This window comes from Lissotriton helveticus (assembly GCF_964261635.1).
Source record: "Lissotriton helveticus chromosome 1_1 unlocalized genomic scaffold, aLisHel1.1 SUPER_1_unloc_91, whole genome shotgun sequence".
Lineage (NCBI taxonomy): Eukaryota > Metazoa > Chordata > Amphibia > Caudata > Salamandridae > Lissotriton > Lissotriton helveticus.
In genome coordinates, this window is record NW_027611738.1 from 128,753 (window position 1) to 146,439 (window position 17,687).

The window sequence follows — 17,687 nt, forward strand, 5'->3', positions numbered from 1 at the left end:
CTAGGGATTTTCCTCAATTTTTACTTTCACTTGACGTCTTTTAAGCTTAGAGTGTTAGTGCTGCCTTTTTTGACTTTCAAAAAAAGAATATTTTTGTCAAAATTCCTTCTATTCTTGACACCTGCCCTTCCTGTGGGAAGAAGAAGGCCAGGACCTGTGTGTATCCTCTGTCTCTGTGAGACACACTCTGCAGACCCTTGTGAACACTGCAAGAATCTTTCTAGGAGAACCCTCAAGGATAGAGAGAGGATAAAGATCTATGGCCTCTCTGAAAGAGGTAGGCCTCCTGAGAGACAGAAAAAATGAAGGACACGATCGACGTCGAGAGAAGTCCCGACTTGTTCACTTTCGGCGTCAGGATCAGTGTCGAAGCTTCCAGCGGCGACGAAGACGACGTCGAAGACGAGTCATCTTCCTTCAACGATGAAGACTTCAGCGTCGAGATCCAAGGTACCTCCGCTGACGTCAACCGTCGACGCAGGATCATAGGCCTTCGACGGCGAAGCTTCCTCCGTTGACGCCTAGTCATAAGTGTTCGACGTCGAGGCACACTCTGGCGTCTCACCACCGGTGCTTGACATCGAGACACACTCCATCGTCACCTCACCACCGGCGCTCAACGTCGAGACACACTCCGTCGTCACCTCGCCACCGACGCTCAACGTCGAGACACACTTGGTCGACGGATCATCACCGGCACTCGACTTCGAGGCAGTCTCCGTCGCAGCATCCTCCGTCGTCGTCAAAGCATCGACTCTCGACGTCGAGTCGTATGTCGTCGACTTCTCAACACCGAAGTCCGACGTCGAGGCAAGTCTCTCCATCTGAATCCCAGAGGTGTTCGACGTCGAGCCATAGATCTCCGCAAGGAGAGGTTCAACTAGCCTCGGAGCAGCTTCCATCATCGGTGTCGAGGCCGGTCCTGCCCATGTCCACGTCGACCCAGAAAGCTACGATGTCAAGTTTACCATCTCCGTCGCCAGGTCACAGACAGCCGTCGCAGCAGAGATCTCCACAGTCGGCGTTGGCGGCAGAGGGAGAGACGACCTCAGGGAGACACTCTAGGTCTACTGAGCATTCTCCTGGGAGCAGGAGTCTTCCTGCTAAAAGGAAGACGGTTCCAGCGGATGAGGCATCACGGAGTCGCTCAAGATCCCGGTCTAGAAGCCTTTCCAGAGAGAATTTGCCTCCAGTGAGCCTTTCATCATCTTCTTCAGGCTCTCACTCTTCTCACCGGAATAGATCTCCAGATGTAGTGATATATTCCTCCAACAGTGAGAGGTCCAGGCATTCTCCTGATGGTTCGCTGCATGAACAGAGGAGATCACCCCCACCAACAAGTTTGCCTGTGAGGAGAGATACTCAGAATTCACCCTCCATCAGGTTGTCACCAAGATGGTACAGGCCTCTCCATCACAGGGCGCCAGACAAGGAAACAGCAGCCAGGCTGGCAGCAGCTCGAGACAAACCAGTGTCCAGGCCCAGAGAACAATCGCGCACCCCGGTGTGCTCCAGCAGACGGAGGTCCAGGTCTAGGAGCAGAAGAAGGGAACGCAGATCTCCCACTTCTTCCTCTTCCCCTACTCGATCTCATAGGGATTATTCTCAGACCTTGACGGACAGTCCTCCATCCAGAATATATCCCGTGGATGACATCTTTACCTTTCAAGACATCTTGGGCAGAGGGGCTCTTAAGCTGTGTGTTCCCATGACAACGCACCAGACCAAAACCTCAGTTATTTTTGAGACTTTGCATCATAGGTCTGCGCCCAAACCTCTGCTACCCTTGGTTCCGGGGATTATAGAACCGGTTATGGTGGTGTTCCTCACGCCAGCGACAATAAAGGCCGCTCCAGTGAGGAATCTCAAGAAATATCGCTTGCCAGAGGAGGATCCACTCTTCCTCAGAGGCGTTCAGGCCACCAGACTCGGTCATCATCGCAGTGGTGAAAAAATCTCATGCTGTAGCTTCCTCCTCCACAGTACCTAATGTTAGGGGAGAGCAAGTCGCAGGATTCATGTGGAAGAAGAGTCTGCAACACCTCAGCCTCACTCCTGAAAGTATCCAATGCGATAGCGCTTTTAGGCCGCTATGATAGGTCCCTGTGGGATTCTCTGCAGCGGTTCATCGAGAAACTTCCGCAAGAGGACGAAAGGACTTTGAGGAGATTCTCTTGGAGGGCAGCCGAGTCTCCAACCAAATCATCAGCGCTGCAGCGGAAGGTGCGACCCTCTCAGCGCATGGCTATGCCCCCGGAGTGTGTGCAAGAAAGTCTTCCTGGCTACGTCTTACTGCATTGAAACCAGAAGCTCAATCCCGGATCTTGAACTTGCCTTTTTCAGGAACATCGTTGTTTGGGGCAGGTACCGATGAAGAGATGCAGCGGATAAAAGCATAATTAGACCCTCTTAAAGCTGTGGGGATTGAAAAGAAAAAAGAGTTTCAGAGGAGGTTTCGTCCCTACAGTAAAGTTTCTTCCAAGCAGAGGGTTCAAACCCCTCAGTGGCAGAAGGGTCAGGACCAACAGGGGCAGCAGAAGTCTCAATATAGAGGCAGGCGTAATTCCAGAGGTGGTGGAAATCAGCGCCAGGGCAACAATTCCAACAAAGCCCAATCAAAGCCATTAGTCCTTCCTTCCCCCAGCGCCGTTAACCACTCCAGTGAGGGGAAGCATCGCGCATCATATGGAAGAGTGGCATACCATTGCAAAAGATCGCTGGGTGTTAGCTACACTTCAGAATGGATACTGTCTTAATTTCCAACAACTGCCTACACCCGTTCCTCCAATGCCAACATCAAGTCATCAGCTGAAACTTCTGAAAAAAGAAGTGGCTATCCTTCTCGAAAAGTCGGCCATCGAGAGGGTGCCAATCTCTCAAAGGGGGAAAGGAGTGTATTCTTGATATTTTCTAGTCAGGAAAAAGGGCCAGAAAGCAGAATACAGACCCATTCTGGACTTGAGAACACTCAATCTGTATGTCAAGAAAGAGAGGTTTTGCATGTTGGCGCTTCATCAAATATATCCGCATCTCACGAGAGGAGATTGGATGTGTTCACTGGACCTACAAGATGCATATTTTCATGTGCCGATCGCTCACAATCACAGAAGATTGCTTCGGTTCCGGTTGGGGACCTCTCACTTCCAGTTCAAAGTCATCCCGTTCGGGTTGAAGTCAGCACCTCGAGTGTTCACGAAGTGTGTCGCAGTGGTAGAGGCCGCTCTACGCCGCAGGGGTGTCTGTGTGTACCCATACCTGGATGACTGGCCGTTGAAAGGTCCTTCCCCAGACAGTGTAAGAAATCAATTTCTGAGCTGCATCGACCTCTGCCACCGGTTGGCTCTGCATGTGAACTTCAACAAGCCAATCTCACAGCCTACTCAGAAGATACAATTCCTAGGAGCTCTGCTAGACTCCGAGGTAGGAAAAGTGTTTCCTTCGGAGAAGAGACAGTGTTCCATAGTTCAGAAGTGTCAACTGGTGCTTCGCAGCAAGGACCTAAAGGTGCGAAGGATTGCCTCCCTGCTTGGGTCGATGGCATCCTGCATTTTCCTGGTCCCGAATGCCAGACTACGAATACGTCCTCTTCAGCAGGATCTGGAGGACAAGTGGGACCAACAGTCAGCATGCTGGGATGACAAAATCACACTGTCAGACGCAGCGCGGGCATCCATTCCTTGGTGGGCAAAGAAGAAAAATATGCAGGTCGGAATTCTGTTCCATCAAACTCCTCCTGCCCAGACGTTAATCACAGATGCATCTTTGCAAGGATGGGGAGCACACATGGTTCATCTCCAAATGCAAGGTCTGTGGTCCCTCAAAGAGCGTACTTACCACATCAACATGCTGGAGTTGAGGGCAGTCCACTTCGCCCTCAAAGCGTTCCTTCCCTCGATTCAGGACTCGTCCGTGTTAGTACAGACGGACCCCACCATCACAATGTACTACCTGAACAAGCAGGGAGGTACACGCTCACGGGCTCTTTAGCTGGAGGCCCAAAACATTTGGCATTGGCTCCTGGCTCGCAATCTATCAATCACAGCAGTCCACCTCCCAGGAGAACAGAATGTGACGGCGAACGCTCTAAGCCGGCATTTCGAAGACAGAGAAGACTGGGTTCTTAACGACAAGGTTGTCGAAGACATCTTCCAGTCTTGGGGTCGTCCCACCATAGATCGCTTCGCGGACGACGAAAACACCAAATGCCGAGACTTCACCTCAAGATTCTACCGCCCAGGGTCGAAAGGGAATGCCCTTTTGATAAACTGTTCAGGTGAATTTGTGTACGTCTTTCCACTCCTTCCGCTGATCCCGAAGGTGGGGAGCAAGCTGACGAACTCGTACACAGCGATGAGCCTCATCGCCCCCGATTGGCCGAGACAATGGTGGTACACGGACTTTCTCCATCTGTCAGTGAGCCCGCAAAGGAAGCTGCCATGCAGGCCGGACCTGCTATCCAAGATGAACGGGAGGATTCATCATCCCAACCTTCCGTCACTGAGCTTGGCAGCATGGCTCCTGAGGTCATACAATACGGCCACCTAGGACTTCCGCAAGACTGCATGTCCATATTAAAAGAGACACGGCGTCCTTCCACAAGACATTCTTATACATGCAAGTGGAAGCGCTTCTATATGTGGTGTATGCAGAACGACTTATTGTATCTGGCTAAAGCTGGGTTGAAGTTTAATTCTATTAAAGTGCATTTGGCTGCGATAACAGCTTATAGGCGATCACCTTCCCAACCTTCTTTTCTTCCAGTTGCAAGCTGTGAAGGATTTTCTGCAGGAGTTCGAAAAGGTTTATCCCCCAGTGCAACCTCCGTCACCCCCCAGGGAGGTGAACCTGGTGCTATCAAAATTGTTGGGTCCACCTTTTGAACCCATTTATAAAGCAACTTTGCAGCATATTTCGTGGAAGGCTGCTTTTTTGGTAGCAATCACGTCGGCTCGCAGGGTGAGCGAAATTCAAGCTCTCTGTGCCAAAGAGCCTTACACAGTGTTCCGTCTGAATAGGGTAGTGTTGAGAACACATCCTTCTTTTCTACCTAAGGTGGTGTAAAATTTTCATGTAAACCAGACCATCCCTGTACCCACCTTTTTCCCAATCCCTCCACACCAGCTGAGAGGGCATTTCATTCTTTGGACCTGAAAAGAGTTCTGAAATTTGACCTTGATAAGTCCAAAACTATACGTAAGTCTGATTAGTTATTTGTCAACTATGGATCGATCAGACCAGGTTATGCAGCCTCGAAACGTTCTATCTCAAGGTGGATAGTTTCTTGTATTAAGCTGGCTTATCAGTTGGCGGAGAAGACCCTGGGTGTTTTTCTCCCAAGGCGCATTCTACCAGAGGGAAAGCGGCTACTGCGGCTTTTCTTAATAATTTGCCTATGTCTGAGATTTGTAAGGCAGCGACCTGAAATGTATATGTAAATGTAAATGTTTTTGTGCTTGTATAGTGCACAGCTACCCGCTGTGGGTTTCCCGGCGCTTGTACGAATACCGCAAGGGAACCCTTCCTGGCTTTCACTGTGAAGTGTCCACTCCTGGGCACCCCCATGTTGCAGACCAGGCATCCCTTGCGTTGTGGGGTCCGTTGTGGAGACTAAGCAAGCTATTGCCCAGAGTTGCAGCCTGGGACCCATGATCAGAATAGGCACTGAGGCGAGAATATCCGGTCAGGGGAATTAATGAGCCCGAGACCCGCCGAGGCAGGAATCGAACCCTGGTCCCTGGCCAGAGCTCTGCATCGAGGTCTGCCTGCTCTAACCATTGAGCCACACTTCTCCACCTGAAGGTCCGTCCATACATTTACCAGGCATTATTGTCTAGATTCAGACGCTAGAGCAGGTACCCAAGTAGGCCTTGCGGAATCTGTTTAACAGCTAGCTTGGCTGTTACAATTGTTTTGGTTGGGTCATGTTTCTTCTCATTTGCCTGCTGGTGGTTGGTTGGGCTTGCTATTCTAGTCAGTGCTTATGACTATTGATGAGGATCCCCTGGAAGAGAAGGATAAGTTACTTCCCTGTAATCCTAGTTCTCTTCCAGGGGTATCCTCATCAAAGTCATAAGCAACCCAGCCGCCTCCCCAGGCAAATGAGATATGACTATGTGTTTCTAATTCATTGTTGAGCCCTGTCTTCAGGGTTATGCAAAGAACAACTGACCTCACTGTCACCCCTGAGGCATGATGGGAAGCCAGGGGTCATGGCTGCCTTAAAGGCACGGTGCCAGTTTTATTTGTTGAAAATGGTTTAATTTTCTATGCTTTTGCTTTACAATGCAGCCTATGGGCTAACAATGTCTATTTATTAGCAATTTTCATGATTTATGAGTATTTTGCTCATTAAACCACAGAGTTCAAGGGCCATTTGACCTAATGTGTTTTTTATTTCCTTGCTAATTCAGTACATGTATGAGTAATTACATTGTTTAGCCTCAGTTTTGGGGCTGCATTGGTGTGAGAAAAAATGATATATGTGCATACATATATGAGGCGCTAGTTATATGGGATTTACATATATATTTTTATATTATTTCCAGGGTCCCCGCACGTTGGCGGGAATATTCATTGCTTATGACTTTGATCAGGATACCCCTAGAAGATAACCCCTGGAAGAGAACTCAGGCATCTAAGTCTCTTCCTGAGACACATTTGCCTAAAAAAATGGGTCTCTCGTCGTCGATGAAGACTTCCGTTGCCACTGCTACGACAACAACTTCTACCTTCTCTTCTCCTCAACCTACAATGATTATGCTGTCGGCGTCCTCTCAGTTGATGTTTGTCATGGTGTCGGTGAAGCCTCGCCCGTCTGCCACCTCCCTCACTTCGTTGTCGACGAAAAAGAGGTATGTCTCCAGTAAGTCGCCGACGGATGCCTCCTCGCCGACGAGACGGTCGATGGCTCTCAAGGCTCTACCTGCTTCGTCAACAGATGCCTCGTCGACGGTTGCCTCAATGACAGCACAGAAGCCTTCCCTTACGTTACTTCGTCGTCGACCGCTGAGTTGTCAGCGGCATCCTTGGTTCCACCTTCAGCTTTGATGTCTCTAATCCCCTTGAACTCTTCAGCAACACTTTTGCCGCCTTCAGGAACGACGGATGTTTCCCTACTTCAACGTAGGAATTCTTCTTTGGATCTATTGCCAATTCAACCATCTCCAAATCTTCCTGTGGAGCTTTTTGACTATGGGGCTGATAAGGAGGATTCGGAAGAGGATGACAGGTTCCGTGCTGCTCGTACTCCTTTGGAGCTTCTTATCAAATGCCAAGATATTGATGATGACCAAGGATATGATTATTAGCCCAAGCCTAATACTCAACCACCACTTGAGAATCCAACAGTGCAGATGCCCATGTCTCTCATCTCTAATTTGCAACATATGCTTGATGACTACTACCGCTAATTTCCTCCCTCGGAGTCGGCCTGATCTGTCCTACAGACGCATCTTCCTCTGCCTTCATTGATCATCGAGCCGCCACCTCCGGTTTCTCCGGTGGCATCGATGTCTCATCACCCGGAGGACGCACACACCACTGATGATGACAGATAAAATGGGGAGTTGGATGATAGATCCCTCCTTACTGAGTGGGACAATTATCAAATTCAGACTCAGTCACCTACCACTCCAATTCCTGTTGACTCTCCGTCAGCTGACATAGGTGGGTTTCATGTTAATGGACAGGGAGTCCAAGAGATTCCAACTTCCTAGAGTCACCAAGGAATACGACTGTTTCTTGTATGATTCCAAACACCAGCCACGGAAACAGGTTTGGGCTATCCCGATCATTGACTTAATCTGGCAGGACGGTTTGAAGGTCATGAAAACCCTGCTTCCATTCCTGCAGTCCTGCTACGCCTGGATATGAAGTACAAGGCCCCGGATGATTCCCAGCCTGTCTTATTGGTCAACCAAAGCCAGATTTGGTTATCTCCCAGGCAGCACAACGTCGTGCCAGGAATCCCTCGTCTCCATTATCGGCTCCTCCTGATCAAGATGGCAGACACCTTGATTCCATTGGAAGGAAGTTTTCCACCTTGGCGCCAACTACTTTCCGGGCGGCTAATTCTCTTGCTATTCTAGGCCAATACGACAGGCAAATGTGGTCAGACATTTCCCCCATTTATTGATGTGCCGCCGTACTGCGGCGTCCCCAGTTGTGAGAAGTTGGCCTGGTAGGGGATGTTTCCAATTCTGGAACCACCTACTACCTGACCAAACAATCCCCTTATGGTGTCTGGTTGTAAGTCAACCTTATTAGACAAGCTATCCTAGTGGTAGCATGGACTAAGCAGCCTAAAGGCTTAACTTAAGAGGTCGTGTTAAGCGAGCTGTTTTACCACATACAATCCTGTAATACCAAATGAAAGGACACCACACAAGTATATATTATAAAAATATATGTGTTTATTACTAAAAACAATCCCCAGTATTCTTTATGAATAAAGGGGCACAAGCGTTAAATCAAAAGCACTGTTTAAACATACAAAGTTGCACAATTATGGATGAGGGAAGGGGGCCACTCAAACCATATACTAAACAAGTGGTATAAGAGAGGCCACTCGAACAGTGGTTAGGCCTAGGGCCTAGGGAATCGCTGGGAGCAGTCAGGACAAGCAATGCTGAAGTCGGGAATGGCCCTCGGGATTCGGGAGATGTGCGGAAAGCGCACGCATGCACCAATGTTAACCAATGGTGCGTAAAAGTCAAATAGTTAAAGTTTAAGGACACTTCCGCTGAACCTAGAGGAACAAAACTTAACACACAGACCCTAGAGGTGTGCACCAGTGTGGGAACACCGGCGGAGCAAAGTTACCTCACCCACAGGAAGTGGGTGCACAGGGTCGAAGTGGCGTCGGGTTTTGACACGCAGGCTCTTGGTGCTTGGAGCTGAAAGGGCTGCAGGCAGGGTGAAGACGAAGTGTCCGGTGGAGTCCAAGGGTGGACTCAAGTTGTAGAGTACCTGAAAGCAGAGGGGACAGAGTCTGGGTCACTCAGCAGTGACCAGGGTGGAACCAGGACGGAACCAGGCAATGTCGGGCGCAATCAGGTGGTCGTCGAGGCGCTTCTCTTCGCTGTCACGTGGGCTCTGGGGCATCTGCGACGTCCAGGAGCAGGTCACGATCTGTCCCACGCAGGCTCTCACCGTCGGTGCAGTCGGCTTCCGGTTTGGAGCAAACAAGCCTTGGTAAGAGCAATCCACGCGGGATTGGAAGATGGCGTCTTACTCGGACCAGGAAGGTCAGAGTCGGGGCTCCCTTTCAGGGGAGCTGGTGTGGATCTGGAGCAACCAGAATCACGAGTCTTCTTTTGTAGTTCGTCGGCACAGGGACCACAAGCCAGCTGGCAAGTGACCGGGCCAACGCGTTGAGCCAAATCGTGCCAAAGGGCCCCACGCAGCACTCGTCGAGTGTGGAGGGCTGAACTTCGGCTCAGGAGTAGCTCAGGGTGGGGGCTTCTCAAACCCCGGTGTACAGCTTCGAGGGTCACTCGTGGGCTGCACGGTCAGCGTCTCGTGGTCACTTCAAGATGGCGTGCCCCACGCTTCCGGTCGCCTCCACGGGTCTCAGCTTTGCAGGGACTGTGGATCGGGCTGTTAGAAGCTGGGCAGGCTTGATCTCGTCGATCTCAGTCGCTCGAGTTCCGGCGGGAACTGCAACTAAGTAGACGTCGAGGGCTGGATGGTGCCTGCTGCTGCAGGGTGGTCACTCCTTGACCACAAGGGAGATTCTTCGGGCTTCCACGTTGAGATGGAGGGCGAAGGGTCCAGAATATCGTTTCAAATGTTTCTTCCAGGAAAATCTGAAGTGCATTGGCACTGCTCCCACTCTTATTCGAATCTGGTGGGCGTGATTACCTGCTAGGTCCCCTCCTATGGGTGGGACCCAGGAAGTGGGTGGATACACCCCCTTCCTTTGATCCAGGCCGCCCTGGCACGAGGGCTGGAGTGCCCCAGAACCGGTTTGGCCGGATTATGCAAGGGGCAGCCTTGTGCGCCCCAGGCAGTGTCTGGTTTCTTTCAAACCTCCCTGCTACAATACACTATCTCCTGTCTGGAGGGCGGTGACACCCTCCTGTGACAGGAAACCCTTTGTCCAGGACCCCCTTGACTGGGTTTCGGTCAGCTCCAGGGGTCCAGACATTTGTCTGTGGCAGAGGCATCCATTTTGGGGATCTTAAGGTCTTTGGAGAAATCAACCGCATTAAAGTAAAGTAACATGTCTTACCCCTCTAGAGGGGTGGAATGCCATCCCCGTCGCCAGAACTGGCGAGGGGATGGTATTCCAAAGCGTATGACACCTTACACGACATGTTTTGATAAAGCCAAACCAGAGTTGCTAAATAACCGCGAGGATTATAAGGCACTTAATAGTATATGGTATGGCATTATCCTGAAACAGCTTAGGGATTTGTTCCCGACGGCTGCAGACAGGCTCAGCTCATGCTAGAGCTCCATCTCACATAAAAACCAAGCACCCAGCCTCCAGGATTGGTGAGGCCTGTCTATAGGAGTGGCTCACAGGTTTACATGTGTCCAGATATAGGTTTTAGACATAGGTATACTATATCTAAGCAAGGGGTGTGTACACCACCTTACCCCAGCTGAGTGATCAGCCAGTTGTGTCAATTTAAGAACCAGCCAGGGGTGGCAAAAGATATGCTGCAGCCCCTGGTAGGCCTTAGTGGCTCCTGTGCCCTGTGCACCTATAGTGCATTCTACAGGGGCTGACAAGGAGTCCATTTCCAATTGGTATGTACCTAGGGTACAGGGAATCCATTTTACAGAGAGAGCAGATGGCCTGGGGCCCTGATTAGCAGGGAACCAGGTCAACTAAGTCAAAAAACCAGCTAAACACAGGCAAAAAATCTGGGGTAACCATAGTCAGGTAGCCACCTTCCTACACCAGTCCACAGTCCCTGCCCGGTAACGTCGGGTTTTCACTCAGAGCCCCCTCTCTGCCTCCTCCAGCAGTCACCAGTACCTTGTAGTCCGAGGATGTCCTGTGCGCGCAGCCGCGTCCGTTTTGGTTTTCGCCGCCTTTATTCTGTGTCCAGGAGCAGTTCTTGTCGGGTCATCTGTATGCCGGGCCGCCGTGAAACTTTAGTCCCCGGCTTCCGTAGTGCTGTTAGGCCCCGGTTGCACTGTCTCGTAGCCGCTTGAGTTTTAGGAGTCTGGAGTAGCGGATTGCTTCACCGGGAACCAGAAGATCTCCCGTTTTTATACAGCCGTAGCAGCGCCTGCTGAAGTCAGGATTATTGTGCGGATTGTCGGGGAAGGTGCCCTGCAGTCACAGAGCTATGCTAGAACGCGGCTATCTTTCTCGGCCGGTAGCCACGCCGGGAAGTGGTTTTTTATTCGTTTTTTTTCTTTGTTCCTTGTTAGATTCATAATTACTTATCCCAAATTAGGATGAGTTTGTCCACGCTTTTTGGCTATTCCGCATACAACACCTTGGTGGAGCAACCTGGAGAAATTACCGTTACAGAAGGCCGTTGAGTTTTCTTTAGACCTATCTGCTGGCTTAGCAAAGTTGCATCATCTTCTTTTTTTCCTTTTTTATCTCTCTCTCTCTAAGCTCCGGGGCACTTAGAAGCTGTATCTTTCATTTGGCTTATCTAATAAGAGGAGGAGCTGATTTACATTGATCAATGCACTTTGTCCACCTGTTATAATTCTGTTGAGGCTTTCTGATCCCCTGCAAGGGACCAAGTGATGATGTAATTTTTGCCTGTGGACTGTGGAAAAAAAAAATAATCAACACATTTTTGACATAAATCAGGTGGCAGGCCAAGGCTTCTCTGTGCTCTGCAGCAGCCGCCGCACGAGCAGCACTAGCAGCGCCTTAGCACCACGGTGCTGGCAGCGGCCGTTCCTGCCTCCATCGCAGATCTGTAGAACTTAAAGCGCCCGTATAACAAGACACGGGTGAAGCGGGAACCGGTCACAAAACAAACTCTGGTAGTCGTCCCAGACTCCGATCCGCTTGCTCGTCAAATCCTCCTCGGCTCTAATCGATACGCTCTGCACTCAACACCGAATCACAGGCCGACAACAACTGTGAACACCAACAGAGGGAAGAATTGTGTGTTTCCCCCAGTTAGTGAAAAAAAACAGCATATGTCTTGGCTGCTTCTGCTGCACCCAGAGTCTTATGCGTCTTTTCAGTCTAAGGTTTCTGTCTGGAAAAAGATTGTGTCCTGGTTTTCTGCACCCAGTAAATCCAGGTGCAGAAAAACCTAACAACTAATGATCAGGTGGAATAAAATGAACACATGAAAGTATGCCTTAATTTCATTGCCCTTGATTCAAACTCTGGACCATAGTTGAGGGATAGGTCTAGGCATAGTCCTCACAACGCCCAATAGATTTGCTTGAGGCAGAGGCCAAAACTCAAAAGTCAGGAAACCACATACAAGTAGGTGGTAACTCAAGGCAGGGGAAAACGCCTGTTGTCCGTGGAGGAGTCATTCCCTTCCCAGAAATGTGCATTACAAATTAATTAATAGTGTATATGTTTTTAATATCTGTTTGGTGCCAGTCCATATGACTTTCATATCTGCCTTTGGGATTCTATGTTGCAACTCCATAGGGTACATGTATCCTTTGTGAGCTTAATAAAATGTTGAAAATTCTACAAAACCTCACTCCAACATCCAAGTACTCTCATGCCACCATTCTACACTCTGCACTGTCTGAAAAACAGCTCAACATTTTCAAAATTCTGCATTGATTTGGCTTGTAAATTATATTTTTGGAAATGTACATGTATTAACTATTTAATTTTAATACTATAGGTGATTGAAATTACGGACGAAGAAAGCAAGATTTAGCACTAAGCAACTGAATGTCAGTGGCATAAGAAGGATTATTTTGAAAAACTGAAGGACATCCAGCATTCTACGTTTAAACAATTTCCAAAAATCTAAGTGTGGCGAGGAAAGTACTATACCTGTAAGTGAAGTCTCTAATTTTGCATTTCATTAACCCAGAGCAAAGTCATATCTGTGCACACAGCATCAGAAATAATGTAGAAAGACCGCTTCAGCATCCTCATCTGAAATATTATCAGAAAGACAAACTGCCTCAGCATGACAGAATAACGTTCATCTAAAGCATCATGTAATTCTAGAGAGGAAGCACACACTACATAAAAGAAAGTTACAACTAAAGGTTTCTTCTGGATACCATCAAAGAAAAGACGCTGAAAGAAGACTCCGAAGCTGACACGTTAACAACCAAAAGATTGGAAAAACACCTTTGTTCAACAACCGTTTTTAACCAGTTACTCAAGTTTGAGACTATCTGCCTCGGGATATAACACCTCGACCCACTCTGCTCACTCTTGCGAAAACCTTAAGAATTCACCACTTTATTGTGTTAATGACCATCTCAGATTGTTTCCTTTTTATTGTGTACTGTTCTGTAATTCTATGTAAATCGCCTCAACATTATCTGTTGTGCAGGAGTGATATGTAAAACTGTTAAATATAAAAATGGATTAAAGAAGCACCGTTGCGCTATATCTAATGTAAATAAATCCTCATCCTCAGAACTACAAACCTTAACCTTACCCCAAACATAGAAAGGGTAGAAGGAACTGATGTTCTGCGACTAATCATCCACAATAGTACTCTGCACGCTCTAACGCCCTCAGTTACTGCCATTATACCAGTGCAAAAAGGTACTTATCAGTTTAATCATTAAATATCAGACTAACACCTTATTACTGCATTGCTAAGAACCTATAAAATAGATTTGAGAAAAACTTCAGTCACAAATTAAGTTGCTGCCGGAGAGGCTATTACTTAAAGACTATTATCTGTTAGAAAAATTTCAACAGGTGTTACAGGACTGCTTCCCGACTTTTGTTGCTCAATTCAAGTGTTGAGAAGATTACACACAATTTCTTTTAGAGATAAGTGCTGAACATTATCTAAACAAGCCCGACTCTAAAATCGAGGCAAAATAACCGAAGTTAGGGAAAAAAGTTACCAAGATACAGCCATAAATCTTATCTCACCGAATTTGACAGAATGCACACAGGGGAAAACCACTCTCAGTGCATAGTACGCCAAAAAAGTTTCAGGCGTAAATCTTATCTCACTGAGCATATGAGAATCCACACTGGGGAAAAACCTTATCAGTGCTCTGAATGTCAGAAAAGGTTTAGTATCAAACTGAGTCTATATCGACATGAATTAACCCACTCTGGGGAAAAACGTTATCAGTGCTCTGAATGCCCAAAAAGTTTCAACAAAAAATCTCATCTCACTGAACATATGAGAATCCACTCTGGGGAAAAACCTTACCAGTGCTCTGAATGCCCAAAACATTTCAAACTTAAATCACTTCTAACTACACATGTGAGATTCCACACTGGGGAAAAACCTTATCAGTGCTCTGAATGCCAGAGATGTTTCAGTGACAAAATGAGACTCACTAAACATACACGGACCCACACTTGGGTAAAACGTTATCAGTGCACTGAATGCGACAAATGTTTCAGTGAAAAAAGCAGTCTCACTCAGCATATAAGAACCCACACTGGGGAAAAACCTTATCAGTGCCCTGAATGCCAGATATGTTTCAGTCAAAAAAGCGGTCTCACTCAGCATATAAGAACCCACACTGGGGAAAAACCTTATCAGTGCCCTGAATGCCAGATATGTTTCAGTCAAAAAAGCAGTCTCACTGAGCATATAAGAACCCACACTGGGGAAAAACCTTATCAGTGCTCCGAATGCCAGGTATGTTTCAGTGTAAAAAGCCGTCTCACTAAGCATATAAGAATCCACACTGGGGAAAAACCTTATCAGTGCTCCGAATGCCAAAAATGTTTCAGACAACAATCTCATCTCACTGAACATGTGAAAACCCACACTGGAGAAAAAAAATGATCAGTGCTCTAAATGTCAGAAAAGATTCAGAGGTAGAGATGGTTACAAGCGCCATAAGAAAACACACCATCAGAATAATCAGTTCTCCGAATGCCAGAAAAGCATCAATTTTAAACTCAATCTCACTCTACATGAGCAGACGCATACAGGGGAAAAACACTACCAATGCTGTGAATGCTAGAAATTCCTATTTGATAGGCAAAGCCTCACTAAGCGACTCCATACTGATGAAAAACCTTATGAGTGCTCTGAATGCCAGAAAAGCTGCAGAAAAAAACGCTATTTCACCATGAGAAACTCCACACTGGAGAAAATCCTTATGCCATAAAAGGTTGAATCTGAAAGACTGAGTTATGCTTCATGAGAGATCCCACTCTGGGGTAAAACTTTATGAGTGCTCGAAATGCAAGCAAAGTTTTGGTTACAAATTACTTCTCACTTGTCATGATTCTTTGCCTGCCACTAACAGGAAATGCTATTTGTGAAGGGATAACATTAATGCTGTATTGTCAGCTGTTTTAGAGTTATTTGACTCGTTTTACTCGTGATTTTAAAAACTGTATTTTCTCACTCTGTATTGCAGACAGCATACCCCTAGGCCACCTGCACACATTTTCGCCGACATTTGACGCCTTTAGCTGACGTTTTTGAGCTAAATTGGGGTTAGGGAAATCTTCCCACGGCGGCCATCTTTAGTGTGCCCAGAGCGGTGGGAGCGCTCTAGTGGTACATATAAAAGGAGCCCTGTGACAGTGCTCGCGAGATTCTTTGCCTGCCACTAACAGGAAATGCTATTTGTGAAGGGATAACATTAATGCTGTATTGTCAGCTGTTTTAGAGTTATTTAACTCGTTTTACTTGTGATTTTAAAAACTGTATTTTCTCACTCTGTATTGCAGACAGCATACCCCTAGGCCACCTGCACACATTTTCGCCGACATTTGACGCCTTTAGCTGCCAATTTTGAGCTAAATTGGGGTTAGGGAAATCTTCCCACGGCGGCCATCTTTAGTGTGCCCAGAGCGGTGGGAGCGCGCTAGTGGTACATATAAAAGGAGCCCTGTGAAAGTGCTCGCGAGATTCTTTGCCTGCCACTAACAGGAAATGCTATTTGTGAAGGGATAACATTAATGCTGTATTGTCAGCTGTTTTAGAGTTATTTGACTCGTTTTACTCGTGATTTTAAAAACTGTATTTTCTCACTCTGTATTGCAGACAGCATACCCCTAGGCCACCTGCACACATTTTCGCCGACATTTGACGCCTTTAGCTGCCGTTTTTGAGCTAAATTGGGGTTAGGGAAATCTTCCCACGGCGGCCATCTTTAGTGTGCCCAGAGCGGTGGGAGCGCTCTAGTGGTACATATAAAAGGATACGGTCACCCTATCGCGCTAGCGGGCGCGTTTGCGGAAGCGCTGTCCCTAGCGCCGGAGTCTCGCCTGAGTCAGCCCGTCTGCGCTCTGACGGGCTCTGGGCTCCGGCAAGTACCTTATACCTCATCTGTGAGTACCTTGTTTCTGATCTACTATATTGCATTATGGTCCTTTTCTATTCTGCTGTGGAATTACATTCATGGCGCCGCTTTGCGTGCAAATCCTGCTCTGTATGTTCATTGCCCTTTCCCAAATTCAAATGTCACCAATGCGGTTTTGCTCTCGGAAAGCCAGCGAGCTGCAGATGGCTTGAGTGCAATGTCAGACGCAGCAGGCCTGTCAAGTCCAATACTGTCTCTTTACACTCCTCTTTACATTTCTGGAGTATTAATTGTAGATCTCTCCCACAACACAAATATAACATCTGCGACCTCATCATTGAGGAACAACCGGATGCTGTGTTTCTTACAGAAACCTGGTTGCATGATAGCTCTGGCCCCGATATTGCCGCTGCAATTCCCCCTAATTACGTCATCGTAAGGAAGGACAGAGTTCTAGGCAAAGGGGGGGGGGGGGGGGGGGGGTAGCCATGATCTTCAAATCTAAGTACACCCTCTCAGACATTCCTCTCAGGGGTTGCGAGGCAGCCCTTTTTAGGCTAACTATTAACCCTCAGTTCACAATGACAGGTTTACTAATCTATCGCCCTCCTGGGAATGCTACTCCCTGGGTCTCTTCTCTGCCAGATTTTCTGGCCCCCTTGCTGCTTAGAGCAGCCAACTTCTCGATTCTTGGGGATCTAAATATCCATCTCGAAGATCCCGACTGTACGTCCACTAAACAGCTTATTTCTACTCTCGAACTCTTCAACATTCAATTACTGAACTCGGCCCCTACACATCGTGCTGGTCACTTATTAGATCCTATCCTGTCAAACCTCCAGTTGGACTGCTCCCAGAAAGCACGCCCAATAGAATGGTCCGACCACTTTGCTGTTCCTTTTTCATTGGATATCACCAGGACAGCATCACAGATCGGAAAGGAAATAGATAAACGGACACGCAGTTGGGGGAAAATTAATATGCCAGAACTTAATAAACAATTATTGAGGACACTTCCTAACACCGACCTATCTATCTCCGCACTAAATTGTGCAGTTGGTCAGTGGTTAAATAATGCTGTTGACTCCACGCTTCTCTTGACATATAAGAAAACTATGCCTCATCATCCACCTGCACCATGGTTTTCCGACAAGCTTAAGTGCCTCCGCACTCAATGTAAGATTTTAGAAAGGAAATGGAGGCGCAACTATTCTCTTATCCGCAAAGTAGCTTACAGAGAAGCTCTGAAGGGCTATCATAACAGCTGCAAAACTGCTAGAGCAGACTACACTAAAAAAATAGTTTCAGAT

General features: G+C 47.6%; 1 protein-coding gene across 1 annotated transcript in view; it reads left to right on the forward strand.

Moving 5' to 3' along the window:
- Positions 1–16,843, forward strand: part of LOC144806629 (uncharacterized) — a 29,277-nt gene extending 12,434 nt beyond the window's left edge. Inside the window, exon 3 of the mRNA XM_078672949.1 lies at positions 12,801–16,843. Within this exon, the coding sequence (XP_078529075.1) occupies positions 14,040–14,903 (864 nt within the window). The 5' untranslated portion in view covers positions 12,801–14,039 and the 3' untranslated portion in view covers positions 14,904–16,843. The remainder of the gene's footprint in view (positions 1–12,800) is intronic.
- Positions 16,844–17,687: the final 844 nt, after the last annotated feature.